The sequence below is a fragment of the Ailuropoda melanoleuca genome, chromosome 4 (assembly GCF_002007445.2).
Source record: "Ailuropoda melanoleuca isolate Jingjing chromosome 4, ASM200744v2, whole genome shotgun sequence".
Taxonomy (NCBI): domain Eukaryota; kingdom Metazoa; phylum Chordata; class Mammalia; order Carnivora; family Ursidae; genus Ailuropoda; species Ailuropoda melanoleuca.
In genome coordinates this window covers 125,854,571-125,868,761 of record NC_048221.1, presented here as the reverse complement: position 1 = coordinate 125,868,761, position 14,191 = coordinate 125,854,571, and the positions used below count along the sequence as shown (strand labels likewise).

Below are 14,191 nucleotides of genomic sequence, written 5' to 3'. Positions count from 1 at the left end.
GTTAAATTTTTGAGATGTAGGTTCCAGTTTTTTACTCCTGTGTAGCAAAAGTATCCACCTGGTATTAGAAGTCATTAAAAAATATGTGTGGTTTGTTTTGCTTCTCCCAGAAAGCAAAGGCAGATCATTGTTATGAAGATAAGAAGGTTCTTTTGGCTCTGGGAGACTTGCTAGTACGTTGGTCAGTTATTTTGCTGCCTCGCTTATTCAGTAACTGTTTACCTCATACGTGCTTTGGGGACCAGCATCATGCCAGGTGTATGGGGGAAAGTGGAGAAGGGGAAAATGGGCCCTAGTCTAAAGCCTATAATTGGGAATGGGGAGAAGAAAACCACCTTGCAGAGAAAGGTGCAACCTCTCTGCGACGTCAGTAGCCCAACCTTTAGACGTGCACCGACACTGAGGTTCCCCTGCCCTTCTGTTCTCAGAGACCCTTCAAGACGGGTTGCCAGGGCTTCCAGGAGCTCTGTGACTGCCAGGCCACCTGGGAGCGCTGCCTTGTGCTCCTAAACTGTCCTGAGCTGATACCTGTTATGACTAGATTGTCCCTGCATGTGACTTCCTATTCTGGACGGAGAGATCCTTGAGGACAGGAACTTGTTGCAACGTTGCACACAGTGGCGCCAGCACATGTTTATTGGCTGATGCAGCAGAACTCTTGACAGCGTGTTGCTTCTGTGTGGGTGGCCCTCCCTCCAGTCAGCCACTCACGGCTCAGGGAAATGTCCTCACCTGAGACAGATGACAGATGACCCTTTCTGTGCTCTGTGGATTGACTTTATTCATGGGTCCTTACCCTTTGGTGGACAGTAAGGTCACACTTGAATGCTTCAGGCAGATTTAGAGAGCTTAATACAAACTGTACTAGGATCCTCAAAGTTATTTTTCTTGCAGGTTATGGTCCCCTCATTTTGTGATCCTCTGTTTAGAAGACAGCAAGAGCTGGATGAAGAGAAGAGAGCTGTTTTTCAATACAAAACAGGTACTTTGTGATCCCGGGGCTTTATTTTTAGAGACTTCTAACTGTCTAGTGATTTCCTACCCCAAGAGTGACTGGAGTTGACTTTAAGAGTGTCGATTTAGATTTTTTTTTTTTTTCAAATCTTCCTGTAGGAAAAGGATGTACCTTAAAAGAATTTAAAGACCTAGAGAAGGCTGGGCTTTATGCCAAATTGCCCCAATTCGCTTTTACTCTACATAGTGCTATTCCAGAAGAGCAGCACAAAGCCTCTGCCAGATCTGTGATAAGCAGAACTCATAGAAAATGCAGGTAAGGGTGCACTAACTGACTAATGGATCTTTTTACTCTCTCTATAGTTTTGCCTTTTACAGAATGTCATATGGTTAGAATCACACAGTATATATATATAGCCTTTTCCAGATTTTACCTTCATCCTTAATGGATGTTTTCACAGGATTAAGAATATTAGGTTGACAATTATTTTCCTTTAGTACATATCCTGCTGTATTTCTTTTTTTAAAATTTTACCCAGAAGATGGTTGTAATCAACATATAGGAGCTTGATAAGAAAATCCATTCACACCTGTAGGATAGCACCCCACTTTTTTAAAATTAATTTTTAAAAAAGATTTTATTTGAGAGGGAGAGAATGAGTGGGAGGTGTGCAGAGGGGGAGGGAGAAACAGACTCCCTGCTGAGCAGAGAGCCTGATGTGGAACTTGATCCCAGGACCCTGGGATTATGACCTGAGCTCAAGGCAGCTGCTTAACTGACTGAGCCATTGAGGCACCCACACTCCATTTTTAAAAAGCTGGTCCCAGTGCACTAACCAAATTTTCCAGTGAGTGTTGCTAATAGCAGATTGATTGATTTATTGATTGATTGATTGATTTAATCTTCTTCCTATGATAACCACTTCAAAGATTTTTTTCCCACAGAATTTAAATTTTTTAAACATTTTAATCACCCAGTGCTCATCATGACAACTGCACTTCTTAATCCCCATCACCGATTTAGCCCATCCTCTAACCCACCTTCCCTCTGGTAACTCTCAGTTCCCTATAGTTAAGAGTCTGTTTCTTGGGTTGTCTCTCTTTTCCCCCTATTGCTCATTTGCTTCTTAAATTCCACATATAAATGAAATCATATGGTATTTGTCTTTCTCTGACTTATTTCACTTAGCATTATACTCTCTTGCCCCATCCATGTTGTTGCAAATGGCAAGATTTCATTCTTTTTTTATGGCTGAATAATAATTCCATTACACACGCACGCACGCACCCCATACCTTCTTTATCCGTTCATCTATCAGTGGACAATTGAGCTGCTTCCATATCTTGGTGGTTGTAATTAATGCTACTATAAATCTGTAAATATAGGGGTGCATGTATCCCTTTGAATTAGTATTTTTCTATTCTTTAGGTAAATACCCAGTAGTGTGATTGCTGGATCATAGGGTAGTTCTATTTTTAACTTTTTGAGGAAGCTCCATACTGTTTTCCAGAGTGGCTGCAACAGTTTGCATTCCCGCCAACAGTGTAAGAGGGTTTCCCTTTCTCCACATCCTCGCCAACATCTGTTGTTTCCTGTGTTAATTTTAGCCATTCTGACAGTTGTGAGGTGATATCTCATTGTATCTTTGATTTGCATTTCCCTGATAAGTGAAGATGAACAACTTCCACATGTCTGTTAGTTATCTGTATGTCAGGAATAAATCCCACTCGATCGTGGTGAATAATTTTTTTAATGTATTGTTGGATTTGGTTTGCTGATATTTTGTTGAGGGTTTTTGCATCTATGTTCATCAGAGATATTGGCCTATAGTTCTTTTTTTGTGTGTGGTGTCTTTATCTGGTTTTGGTATCAGGGTAATGCTGGCATCATAGAATGTATTTGTAAGTTTTTTTTCCTTATCTGTTTTTTGGAATAGTTTGTCTCCTCCCCATGTTTTAAGTATATGGTGTCATATTTTACAACCTTTCATTTTGTGAGTCCTTTGACTGTCTTTTTAACAGAAATACTAATTTTTACTGCTTTTGTGTTTCCTGCCTTCATACTGTCATTTTTGGTCTTTCCACTCAGAGTTCCCCTTAATATTTCTTGCTGGGTTGGTTTAGTGGCCATGAACTCCTTTGGTTTTTGTTTGTCTGGAAAACTTTTTTTAAAAAAATTTTTAAGTAGGCTCCAGGCCCAGCACAGAGCCCAATGCGGGGATTGAACTCACGGCCCTGAAATCAAGACCTAAGTTAAAGGGGTGCCTGGGTGGCTCAGTCACTTAAATGTCTGCCTTTGGCTCAGGTCATGATCCTGGAGTTCTGAGATTGAGCCCCACAGTGGGCTCCCTGGTCAGTGGAGAGAGTGATTCTCCCTCTGCCCCTCAACCCTCATGTTCTCTCTCTCTCTCTCTCTCAAATAAATAAATAAAAATCTTAAAAAAAAAAAAAAAAAAGACCTGAGCTGAGATCAAGAGTCGGACGCTGAACCAACTGAGCCACCCGGGCACCCCTGTTTTGGGAAACTCTTTTTCTCTCCTCCTAGCCTTGCTGGATAGAGTATTCTTGGCTGCATGTTTTTCCCATTCACCTTGTCTTTATCATGATACTCTTTCTGGTTTGGAAGGTTTCTGCTGAAAAATCCACTGATAGCCTTATAGGGTTTCCTTTGTATGTAACTGTCTCCTTTTGTATTTCTGCTTTTAATATTTTTTCTTTATTACTATATTTTGCCATTTTAATTATGATATGTCTTGGGGTGGATCTGCTTTTGTTGATTCTCTTGGGGGTTCTCTGTGCCTCCTGGCTCTGGATATCTACTTCCTTCCCTAGATTAGGGAAGTTTTCAGCTGTTATTTCTTCAAATAAACTTTATGCCCCCTTTTCTCTTTTCCTCTTGTGGGACTCCTATAATACAAATGTTACTATGTTTGATGGAGTCACTAAGTTTTGTTTTCTTTTTTTTTTTTTAAAGATTTTATTTATTTGACAGAGATAGAGACAGCCAGTGAGAGAAGGAACACAAGCAGGGGGAGTGGGAGAGGAAGAAGCAGTCTCATAGCGGAGGAGCCTGATGTGGGGCTCGGATCCCATAATGCTGGGATCACGCCCTGAGCCGAAGGCAGACGCTTAACCGCTGTGCCACCCAGGCGCCCCCACTGAGTTTTCTAAGTCTATTCTTGTTTTGCCTAATTCTTTTTTCTCTCTTTTGTTCAGCTTGTTTACTTTCCATTACTCTGTCTTCTAGGTCATTAATTCATTCCTCTGCTTTTCCAGCCTGCTATTCATTCCATCAAGTGTGTGTTTCATTTTGTTTATCGAGAGCTTTATCTCTGCTATGTTATTCCTTATCTCTGTATTAATGGTCTCATGGATATCTCCATTGTTTTCTCAAGTCCAGAGTGTATCCTTATGATCATTGCTTTAAATTCTCCATCAGCCTTGTTACTTATCTCTTTTGCTTAGATCTCTGGCTGTGGCCTTGTCCTGTTCTTTCATTTGGAACAAATTCCTCTGTCTTCTTATTTTGTCTAAGACTCTGTGCTTGTTTCTGTGTGCTAGGAAAGTCAGCTACGTCTCTTGTTCTTGAGGGTAATGGTCTTATGAAGAAGACGTCTGTAGTGCCCTGATGTGTAGTGTCTCCTATTCCCCAGGGTCTGGCACTTCCAGAAGTGTCTCCAGTGTGTGCTGTGTGTACTCTGCTCTTTTGTCCTGACAACTTTACCCTTCAGGCCAGTCATCTCCAGAGGTTCTCTTTGCCTGTTGTGGGCATATTTGGTCCCTGGCCTGAATGTGGTATGTTTTAGCTAGGTGGGCTCTGGTCTGTCATATGAGACCTGTCACTACTGCCCCTGGAATTGAGGCCCTGCAAAACTCTCGGGTCAGGAGCTGTGGTGTGGGTAGAAGTTTGTGCCCGTCTTGTGGGGGAGGGAGCCTGCTGCACTGAGACTAGGGGAAGCGTGACTTTAGAAAGGGCAGTTCCACTGGAGCATAGGGTGGGGCAGGGGTTGGTGTAAGCAAGTTAGGTAGCGAGTGTCCCTGCTGCACTGGTTCCCACAGGTGGCGCTGTGCTTATGCTGAGGGGTAGGAGTGGAAATGTTGCCTGTCAGTTCTTTTGTTCCTGGAGGGGTCTCTCTGTGAGTGCTGCCCCTTTGGGACAGGCTCAGAGATGAGCAACTGATCTCCCCACTGTGTGCCCCCGCTGCTCTTCAGATCACTGTTTCCATGCTATATATCTGTGGGCAATTTGCCCTGCCCGCTCTCCAAGAGCACCCCCAGTGTCCTCTCCCAGAGCCAAGTATGCTGACTTTTAGAACTCCAGGCTTTAAGTCCCACTGCTTGCAAGAACTCATGAAATTTGGCCCCTCTTGTTTTCCAAGCCAAATACTATGAGGATTCATTTCCCCTCTGTGGGCTCCTGTTAGTCTGGCTCTCATCCTTCACCACCACCACAGCTCCCTTCCCACTGGCCATGATCTGTTTCTTTCCCAGACTGCATCTCTGCACTTCCTGCCTTCTTTGATGTGGCCTCTTCTCCCCCTTTAGTTCATTCATTCTGTAGTTTTATATGATGTTTCTAAATGTGAATTTCTTTTTATTTATCCTACTTGGAATTCATAGGTTTTATTGTACCTGTAAATAGATATCTTTAACCAGTTTTGGGTAGTTCTCATTTTCTCTTTGTTTATTACCTCCGCCATATTCTCTCTCTCCTCTCTTTCTGGTACTCCAGTTAAACATATTTTAGATTTTCTCACTATGTCACTGTATCATCACTGTTTCTTACCATTTTTTGTGTATTTTCCATCTTTTTTTGGTTACTTTATACTTGATTCTAGGTATTTTATTAATTATCTCTTTGGTTGTGTCTAACCTCTTGTTAAACCCATCAGTGAGTTATTTTTGGGTGTTTTATTTTTATAGTTCTAGCTTTTTATTTGGTTCTTTTTCAGATAGGTTTGGGGAAGGCTGTCTGGACTCAGGGCCTGGAGGGTCTCCACCCCCTACTGGGGACCCTATCTCAATGCACTGCTTGACTTGCCTACCACTGGGAGGAAGATGCTAAGAACAAGGTTAACTACCCGCCTGCCAAGATAGCAACCAGGCCTGGGAGAAAAAAAATCCACCAAAGATATGCTGGGACCATGGAGGAATCAGTCCATACCCTGCTGCCTGAGGTTGACAAATTCTCTCAGCAGAGAAAATAGCCAGGGATGGCCAGCTCATTCTTCTTTTTTTTTTTTTTTTTTTTAATATTTTATTTATTTATTTGACAGAGAGGGACAGTGAGAGAGGGAACATAAGCAAGGGGAGTGTGAGAGGGAGAAGTAGGCTTTCTGCCATACAGGGAACCTGATGTGGGGCTGAATCCCGGGACCCTGGGATCATGACCTGAACCAAAGGCAGGCGCTTAACGGCTGAGCCACTCAGGCTCCCCGGGCCAGCTCATTCGGAAAGAGCTCTCTCCTCTCTGAAATTGTCCAATGACCTTAAAATTAGGAATTTTTTTTCTGGTTGGTGGTGGTAAATATTCTGTTTTTCTAGTTGTTGCAGCAGGAGTGTTGGCCTGTGCAAGCTTGTAAGTTCTACACAAAGAATAGAAGTCCTGTCATGCTCTCTTGATATTTCCTTTTTGTCTCTCACCCTGAGTTTTGCTGGAATGAACAGTGCTGCTTTCTGTTTCCCCTTCTGATTTGGAAATTTTATGTTTTATTTCTGCTTTCTTGGCTTCTTTATACATTTTTTTTTAAAGATTTTATTTATTTGACAGAGATAGAGACAGCCAGCGAGAGAGGGAACACAAGCAGGGGGAGTGGGAGAGGAAGAAGCAGGCTTATAGCGGAGGACCCCGATGTGGGGCTCGATCCCATAACGCTGGGATCACGCCCTGAGCCGAAGGCAGACGCTTAACTGCTGTGCCACCCAGGCGCCCCCTTTATACATTTTAACAATTTTAATTTAACGTCAATAATTATATAACTCCCTATCCCCCAGCAAGACAAAGGCTTTGTTTTATTTCCTCATTTCCACCCTTTAGTCTGGTGTCTTCTCCTGAATTCTTCACCTTGCAGCCGGAGGAATCTCCAAAGTGATCAACCCTCTCCAACTGAAGACCCTTTGGTAGCTTCCCATAACTCTTAACAATAAAGTCCAGACTCTTAACATAGCACATTAGGTGCTGTCTGGGCCGTGCCACCCTTTCTGTCTTCATCTGAAAAATCCCTTCCCCTTCAAGAAGACATATAAACTACAAAAATATCTGGGTCAAGTCAGCACAGTTATAACTGCCTGAACTGCTACATTGGTTCATGCCTTTGCCCCTTCTTTTCATTGCTGACCATCCCAATCCAGGAAAGAGAGGGAATTATCCCATGGGGATATACCACCCACACCCTCCATCTGCCTTTTCCTACCCCAGCAAGCCCCTTGTGGGCACGGACTGTGTTGTCTATATCTTGGTGTTCCCAGCACTTAGGTGGAATGCAGTAGAGGATGAGTAAATGCTTGTTGAATGAATGAAAGAAGGAATGGAGGAGTGAATGGAGGAATGAAGGAGAAGGGTTATATGACTAGAGACGCCTGGGCTCCCCAAGGCAGGAATGGGCAGCCCTGGAGAGATCCTCCGGGAGGACACACCCGGAGATGCCACAAGAAAAGGACTTAAAGACAAGGTGGCTATGTCAGTCAGAGACATTTCAATTACAAAAAGCAGAAGCCTTCTTAAGTTAAAATGGGCAGGGGGGGAGTGGGAGGAGCCTGGGTAGGTTAGAGAGCACTGGTCTATTACAGAAGCCACAGTCAGTGTCTCAACCCATTTCGCTGCTGTAACAGAATACCAGAGATTGGGGGCCTTAAAAACAACAAATTTATTTCTCACAGTTCTGAAGCCTGGGAAGTCCAAGGTCAAGGTGCTGGCAGATTTGGTATTTGGTGGGGCCCACTTCCTCGTTCTTAGATGGCACCTTCTTGCTGTGCTCTCACATGGTAGGGGGCGAGGGAGCTTTCTAGGGCCTCTTTTATAGGGGCACTCATTCATGAGGGCTCTGTCCTCATGACCTAATCACCTCCCAAAGGCCCCATGTCCTAATCCCATCACACTGGGGGTTAGGTTTCAACATATGAATTTTGGGGGGACAAAAACATTCAGACCATAGGAGTCAGGAGGACAGCCAGGCTGCGTAAGGACTAAGAGCCATGTCCTTTCCTCTTTGGGGCTTTTTGGCTTTTATCAGACCTTCTTTGTGAACCTGCTTCCTTTCTCTGCACACTGGCTTTCTCTGCTTTCTTGTGTGTGTGTGCTAGAAAATGGATGCCCCAGGCTTGCCTGAGTCTCTGGTTTGGGTACTCCAGGACTGCCTAAAAGACATCCTGTCCCTCTTACAACTGTAGGGACTGAGGCCCTGGACCAGGCAGAAAAGGGTCACATGGCTCTCTGTGTAGTGGTTGTGCCAGCAGGGGTGTGGGTGGGGTAGACTGACTGATGGACAACCACCAAGTGATGTCCACTCAGTCCTTCCTTTTCATGAAGTGATACTGAGTTTGCAAAATTAATTTTCAGACAATTATTGAACAGTACAATTCTGTTTGTATGGAGTTGAGATCTTTTTTCTGTTTTTCTTTGCAGTTCTGAAAAATTTACCTGTTCAGAAAAGAAATGTCTGCCTGATAAAGAGAACAAGACTGCTGATCTAAGTCAGACTGTCCTTGAAAGAAAGTTTCATGCCTCGAAGCTCAGCCAGGAGAATAAAAGGGACGAGAAGAATTGTGTGGTGAGCAGATGAGATCTGGGGGGAGCAGGGCTGGGAAGGCGTAAGTTTGCAGCACGCACAAGACAGCAGACATTGATTGTAAAATCTGAGCCATTGACAGCCCTCCTTCTCATGTGGGTTCCCCAGGGCAGAGACGGCAGGAGCCAAGGAAGGGAGTGAAACAGAGGACGCAGAAGAGGCTTTATTTAATGCACAAGAAATGATGGGTTTGTGTTTGCGCTTGGTGCTGCTGGGTAGATGGGACAGCCTTTGGCAGGGAGCCTGGGGTCCAGAAACTTGGAAAAGGAACATATTGGGGAACCCTGGACCTCACTTTTGGGGGACAGAGTGTGCCCTTACAAGATGAGAGAAACCCTGGCCGTGGAATTCTGCCCTCTAAGATTTCCTCAGTTTTTTCCTAGAGTTTTTGCTCTTCTGCCATTTTTCTACCATTTACACATCCAACCCAGACCAAAAAAATTTGTTCTCCTTAGTCACAATAGGTGGGAATCTTCTGAAATGAAATTTATACTAAAAATTAGGCCAAATGATGGTTTGGATACATGAAAGTTATTTTATATGTAGGCATTTTCCATGCACAGGTTTCTTATTGAGAGCTCAGTCTGATTGGCACATCTTCCCTTCTATCCTCTCCTCTCCCACATCCTGTTTCCTGATGCCTGGGGGTGAGGACACTTCCAGAGAAGCCTTCAGGTGCTTGGGGCTCATGACTTTCTGGAGTCATGGATCTTTGTGTTCACCAACTGCCCCACTCTCACCTCCAGCACACAGAGGACCAGGCACTTGTTCTCTCTAGCATGAAAATCTTGTTAGATATTGTGTGACCCAAGTCCTACCCAATCCCATTGTTTCCCCCAGTCTCTCAGAGAGAAATAGATTCTCCTTATATGGTCAAGTTTCCATACCACTTTCCTCAGCAACTTTTTTAAAAGTTTAATGTTTTTGTTTTAAAGATTTTTTAAAATTATTTACTTGACAGAGAGAAAGAGAGACAGCCAGCAAGAGAGGGAACACAGCAGGGGAGTGGGAGAGGAAGAAGCAGGCTCCCAGCCGAGGAGTGATGTGGGGCTCGATCCCAGGACTCTGGCATCACACCCTGAGCTGAAGGCAGACGCTTAACGACTGAGCCACCCAGGCGCCCCTAAAGTTTAATTTTTTTAAAAAAATTTTATGAGAGAGAGAGAGAGAGAAAGATTTCAAGCAGGGGGAGGGGCAGAGGGAGAGGGAGAAGCAGACTCCCCACTGAGCAGGGAGCTGGATGTGGGGCTCAATCCCAGGACCCTGGGATCATGGCCTGAGCCAAAGGCAGACGCTTAACCAACCAAGCCACTCAGGCACCCCCTTCAGCAATTTCTTCTGTGAATAATTCTGAGAGCCAAGCCCTTAGTTCTGAATGGGAGAGGAGTCAGCTCAGCCCTCTGTCAGGGTGGCCTAACTGCTGTTACCAAGAGATCCAAGAAATGGAGTGTGGTTTACACACAACAGAAGTTTATTTCTCACTCAGGTACTAGAACTGGGTAGGTTGGCAGGCTGTCCCTCTTTCATGCAGTCTTTGGGGACTCTGGCTGATGGAACGTTTGTCATCTTCAGTGTCCAGATTCCAAGGTTGCCCTGGGGAACTCATTCCTGTCAACCTGAAAAGGGAATAGGTTGTGGAGGAGTTCTGTCCTGGGAGGGTAGGGGGCCAGGTCTCACGTGTTCTAACCAGCGAGGACCAGCCACATGGCTGTCCCTAACCATAGAGGGGAGGGTGCTGGAGAAAAGTAGCCCCTCGCTGCTCTGAGCACAATGGCAGAGGGAGCAAGTGTCTTTTGGATAGCTGGTCATCTCTGTCCCACCACAGAAAGGTTAGTACTTGTGGAGTCCAAACACATAGGCAGCCTGGGCTGAGACTGCAGAAGCCAGAGAGCAGGGGAGAGGTGAGGAGAGGGCTCCCTGGAAGGTCTCAGCTCAGGCAGGAGGATCGAGTGTTGGGTGGGATCCTCCGAGGCCTTTCTCCCTGCCCCTGCAAGCCCCTCTTCCCTACCCTACACTTAGCACTTCCCTCTGTTCATAGGTTGGAGGAACCAGACAGCACAGACCGCGATCCTGGGCGGCTGGGGAAGGCCAGCATAAGCAGGGGGCACGGCGCATGGAAAGGAGAGTGATGACGGCAGAGGTCCTGGGGCGGCACCAGGCCTCCCTGCAGCTGGCGCTCAGGTGAAGCTGCCAGGAACCGTGTCATCTGCAGGGAGGCCACTGGCAATAAAGCTTGCTGAGCTTTAGTTTGTAGTGTCTGTGCAACAGGTAAAATGCTGCCAACAGGTTTTCTCTCTCCAGACGTGTAAGATATTGCAAGAAATAATCAAATAATAATAGTTACCATTTATTGAGCTCCTGTTGAACCAGGTGAGGTATTTTATATTCATGTGAAAGTTTTCACACCAAGATAGTAGTGTTATCTCCCGTCACATGAAGCTCAGAGGGGTTCAGTAACTGGTTCAACGTCAGACGTATCGTTGAAAGTGGCAGCATTCTCAATTCCAAGTCTAGGCCCCTGGTGCCAGAGCACTGGTCCGATCACCAGAGCACGCTCCCTCCTCATCCCTGTAATGTCAGTCAGACTGCTCAGGATTTGGGTCCCTTTCAGAGGGTGGTTATCGTGCTGGTGTGCCACAGTGTCCTGATCCTGAAGAGCACTGGGGTGCGGTGGGGGTTGCTGGGCATCCCTCGGGTCTGCTCAGTCCTTCTCCGGGGGATGCAAGTAGTCTAAAGGCACACCCCCTTCCCTCACCCTTCAGAAAATCAAGTTCACGTTTCAGTCAGGAGAGAACTTGATTTCTTAAGGGGCAGAGCTGCATTCCCAGGTCAAATCAGGTGACTGGCGTTGCTGGGAGTACAGACATTAAATGTCCTCTGAAGTTTCGGAGAAGTTGTCTGCCTCATGTCCTCCAGGCTCCTCTGTCCTGAATCTGAAGAGAACCCTGACATATGTAGACATGGAGAAATGGCTCTAGCCACAGTTCATCCCAGTGAGAATTCAAGTCCTCACCATCTTGGGAAAAGGATTATTCTGTAGCTCAGGTCACAAGTAACCCCAGAACTGGTTTTAAACCAGCCTGACCCATCAGTGATGGTCTTAGGCTTTGGAAGTCCCGTCAGAGGCAGACTTGGACATCGACCCATACCTGCCTCCAAAACCAACACAAAACTTGCTTCCCAAGACCTTTGGGAGACCCTCTGGGAGATCAGTGAGGCTGTGCCTGACCAGCTAAACTTTTCCTTAATTAATATATCCAGTTGTTTTGGTTTCAGATGTTGAGTGGTGTTGACACTCAACACCATATTTCTTTTACATCTAAGTTTTAAGTCAGTGCCTAGGATTGATACCTGGGATGATGATTTTTTTTTTTTAACTTGAATATTCTGAATTATGTTTTCCAGCCTTTCTTTGCTCAGTGATTATGTTTAGACAGAAATGCAGGCTGGGGTGGAGGGACATTTGAATCTTTCCTGTTCTTCCAGCTCCCTGAGAAGATGTGTTTCCTGAGAATCAGGGCTCCTGCAGCCTGTGTGGTTCTTTCCAAAAGACAGCTTTTTTTCCAGTTGCACCCAGGGATTTAGTGGGTAAGATACTATTTTTTATCAGTGTTCAAAACAAATTTCCTACTTCAGACTCCAGAGCCCAAACAAGCAGCTCTCACGGGCGTGGATGTGGCTCCGACAGGACGGGGGACAGGGAGAGACGCTGCTGGAGCTGGAGGCTGAGGGCCTGCGGGGGGTGTTTAACAAAGTCTGTGCATTTTCTTGAGTTCTAAGTCACCTCTGAGGTTGCTGCTCGCCTGGCAAGCAGAGGGACTCAGAAGGGTCTTGTTCCCACAGAGGTCAGCAGTCTAGCCATCAAAGATAACCAAGCCTCAGAAACAGGACGTAAATGCACCAGTGTCCTAGAGCAAGTGAGAGTCAAGACGAGGCTGCAGGGTCTCCTAGGCACCCCCCCTACCCACGCTGCCCTTGGTTTTTGCTACTGTAGCAGAAAGCAAATTTGGTTTCATTACCAGCAACCCTTGAACCTACCTTTTATTTTTATTTTATTTTTTGAAAGATTATTTGAGAGAGCAAGAGAGAGAGCACAAACGGGGAGCAGGAGAGGGAGGCGCAGACTCCCCACTGAGCAGGGAGCTGAATGGGGGACTGGATCCCAGGACCCTCAGATCATGACTTGAGCCGAAGGCAGACACTTAACCGACTGAGCCACCCAAGTGCCCTGAACTTACCTTTTAAGAGCCTTTCAGGTGGAATGTAAATCAGTCAAACTTTGAAAGAAGTTACATTCATAAACTTATATTTTTATTCTTTCTGTACATATTGGCAATGATAAAGCTTAAAGATGCATGTCCTATGAAATATGCAAAACAAGGAATTTACATAAATAATTTATACTTAAGAAAATTAAAGTTGAAAAATATTTCCATGTCATTAGAGTTCACAGTATTTAAAGTAAATCAAGCTTTCCCCTTTATATTTCCAACTCTATTGTCTCAGCAGAGATGATAAAACCTAATCGGGAATAAAACGATCGAGTCTGTGTTTTCGTTCAGTGCACAGAGCAGACGGACTTCAGTACGAGGCTGTGCCCGCGCCGAGGCCGCAGCATCTCTCGCCAGTTGTCCGCCTTCTGAGCGCCTGTGGCCTGGCACAGGTCCCCCGGCACGGGGTGAACCACCCACCCTGGGCACGTCCAGCCACGGGGTAGCGTCTGGTGTTCTGATGCCTCATTTCCACTTAATACTTTTTATAGCCCTGAAAATGGAAACCCTGGCATCTAAACACAGCCAGAGATGTTAACACTAATACAAGGCACTGTGCTATGGGTTTGGTTTATTTATAGGAAAGATCATGTTTGCATAGATTGCTAGCAATTTAGTGTGCAATAAAATAGCCCCGGCGCGTGTGGCCTGTGATGGATGAAGCCAGCGGTGCTTCTTCGGCCCAGGTGCAGCACCGTCCGTCTGGCTCTAGCCCCAGCCTTTTGGGCAGATCCCTGAGGCCCCTACAGGAGAGTTTTTTGCTCAAAAAGCTGTAGGTCAAAGCGGACCCAGACCTCCCCCGTGGGCACCTCGTGCAGCAGGAGTCGGCGGGTTGTGGGGCCTTTGCTTTCCTGTTCTGTGCGAATTTTTGCCACTGGAACCTCAGTACGACCCAGGAAATCTGGTAAATAGACATGCGAGAGTCAAAGTTTCTTCTTTATAAAAATTGTTAAAGAAAACTACCCTAGGAGGAGTGTCTGAAGACATTCTTAAAACTTTCAAATCCGGAACAAGGAACTTCTTTTGCTTAGTGGCTGTTACTGTGACTGGATGCGTGCAGAACGAGGGCTGTGTGGGAGGGAAGCTGCCTCTCTGGGACCCAAGTCCCTTCGGTCAGAGAATGTGTCGGCCGTTCAGCAGGTGTTGGGAGCAGTGCTGCTATTCTGTGTGTAGGGAGGG

General features: G+C 45.6%; 2 protein-coding genes across 6 annotated transcripts in view; one reads left to right on the top strand and one right to left on the bottom strand.

Moving 5' to 3' along the window:
• The window catches only part of LOC100482156 (protein FAM228B), a 44,699-nt gene extending 31,756 nt beyond the window's left edge, over window positions 1-12,943 (top strand). For both annotated transcript variants that reach the window (XM_034659827.1, XM_034659828.1), the window contains 5 exons: window positions 895-982; window positions 1,114-1,270; window positions 8,579-8,723; window positions 10,780-10,922; window positions 12,228-12,943. In XM_034659827.1, coding sequence (XP_034515718.1) covers window positions 895-982; window positions 1,114-1,270; window positions 8,579-8,723; window positions 10,780-10,922; window positions 12,228-12,252 — 558 coding nt within the window. In that variant the 3' untranslated portion in view covers window positions 12,253-12,943. The remainder of the gene's footprint in view (window positions 1-894; window positions 983-1,113; window positions 1,271-8,578; window positions 8,724-10,779; window positions 10,923-12,227) is intronic.
• Window positions 12,944-13,030: 87 nt separating this feature from the next.
• Window positions 13,031-14,191, bottom strand: part of ITSN2 (intersectin 2) — a 141,024-nt gene continuing 139,863 nt past the window's right edge. For all 4 annotated transcript variants that reach the window (XM_034659824.1, XM_019808590.2, XM_034659823.1 and 1 more), the window contains one exon: window positions 13,031-13,913. In XM_034659824.1, coding sequence (XP_034515715.1) covers window positions 13,756-13,913 — 158 coding nt within the window. In that variant the 3' untranslated portion in view covers window positions 13,031-13,755. The remainder of the gene's footprint in view (window positions 13,914-14,191) is intronic.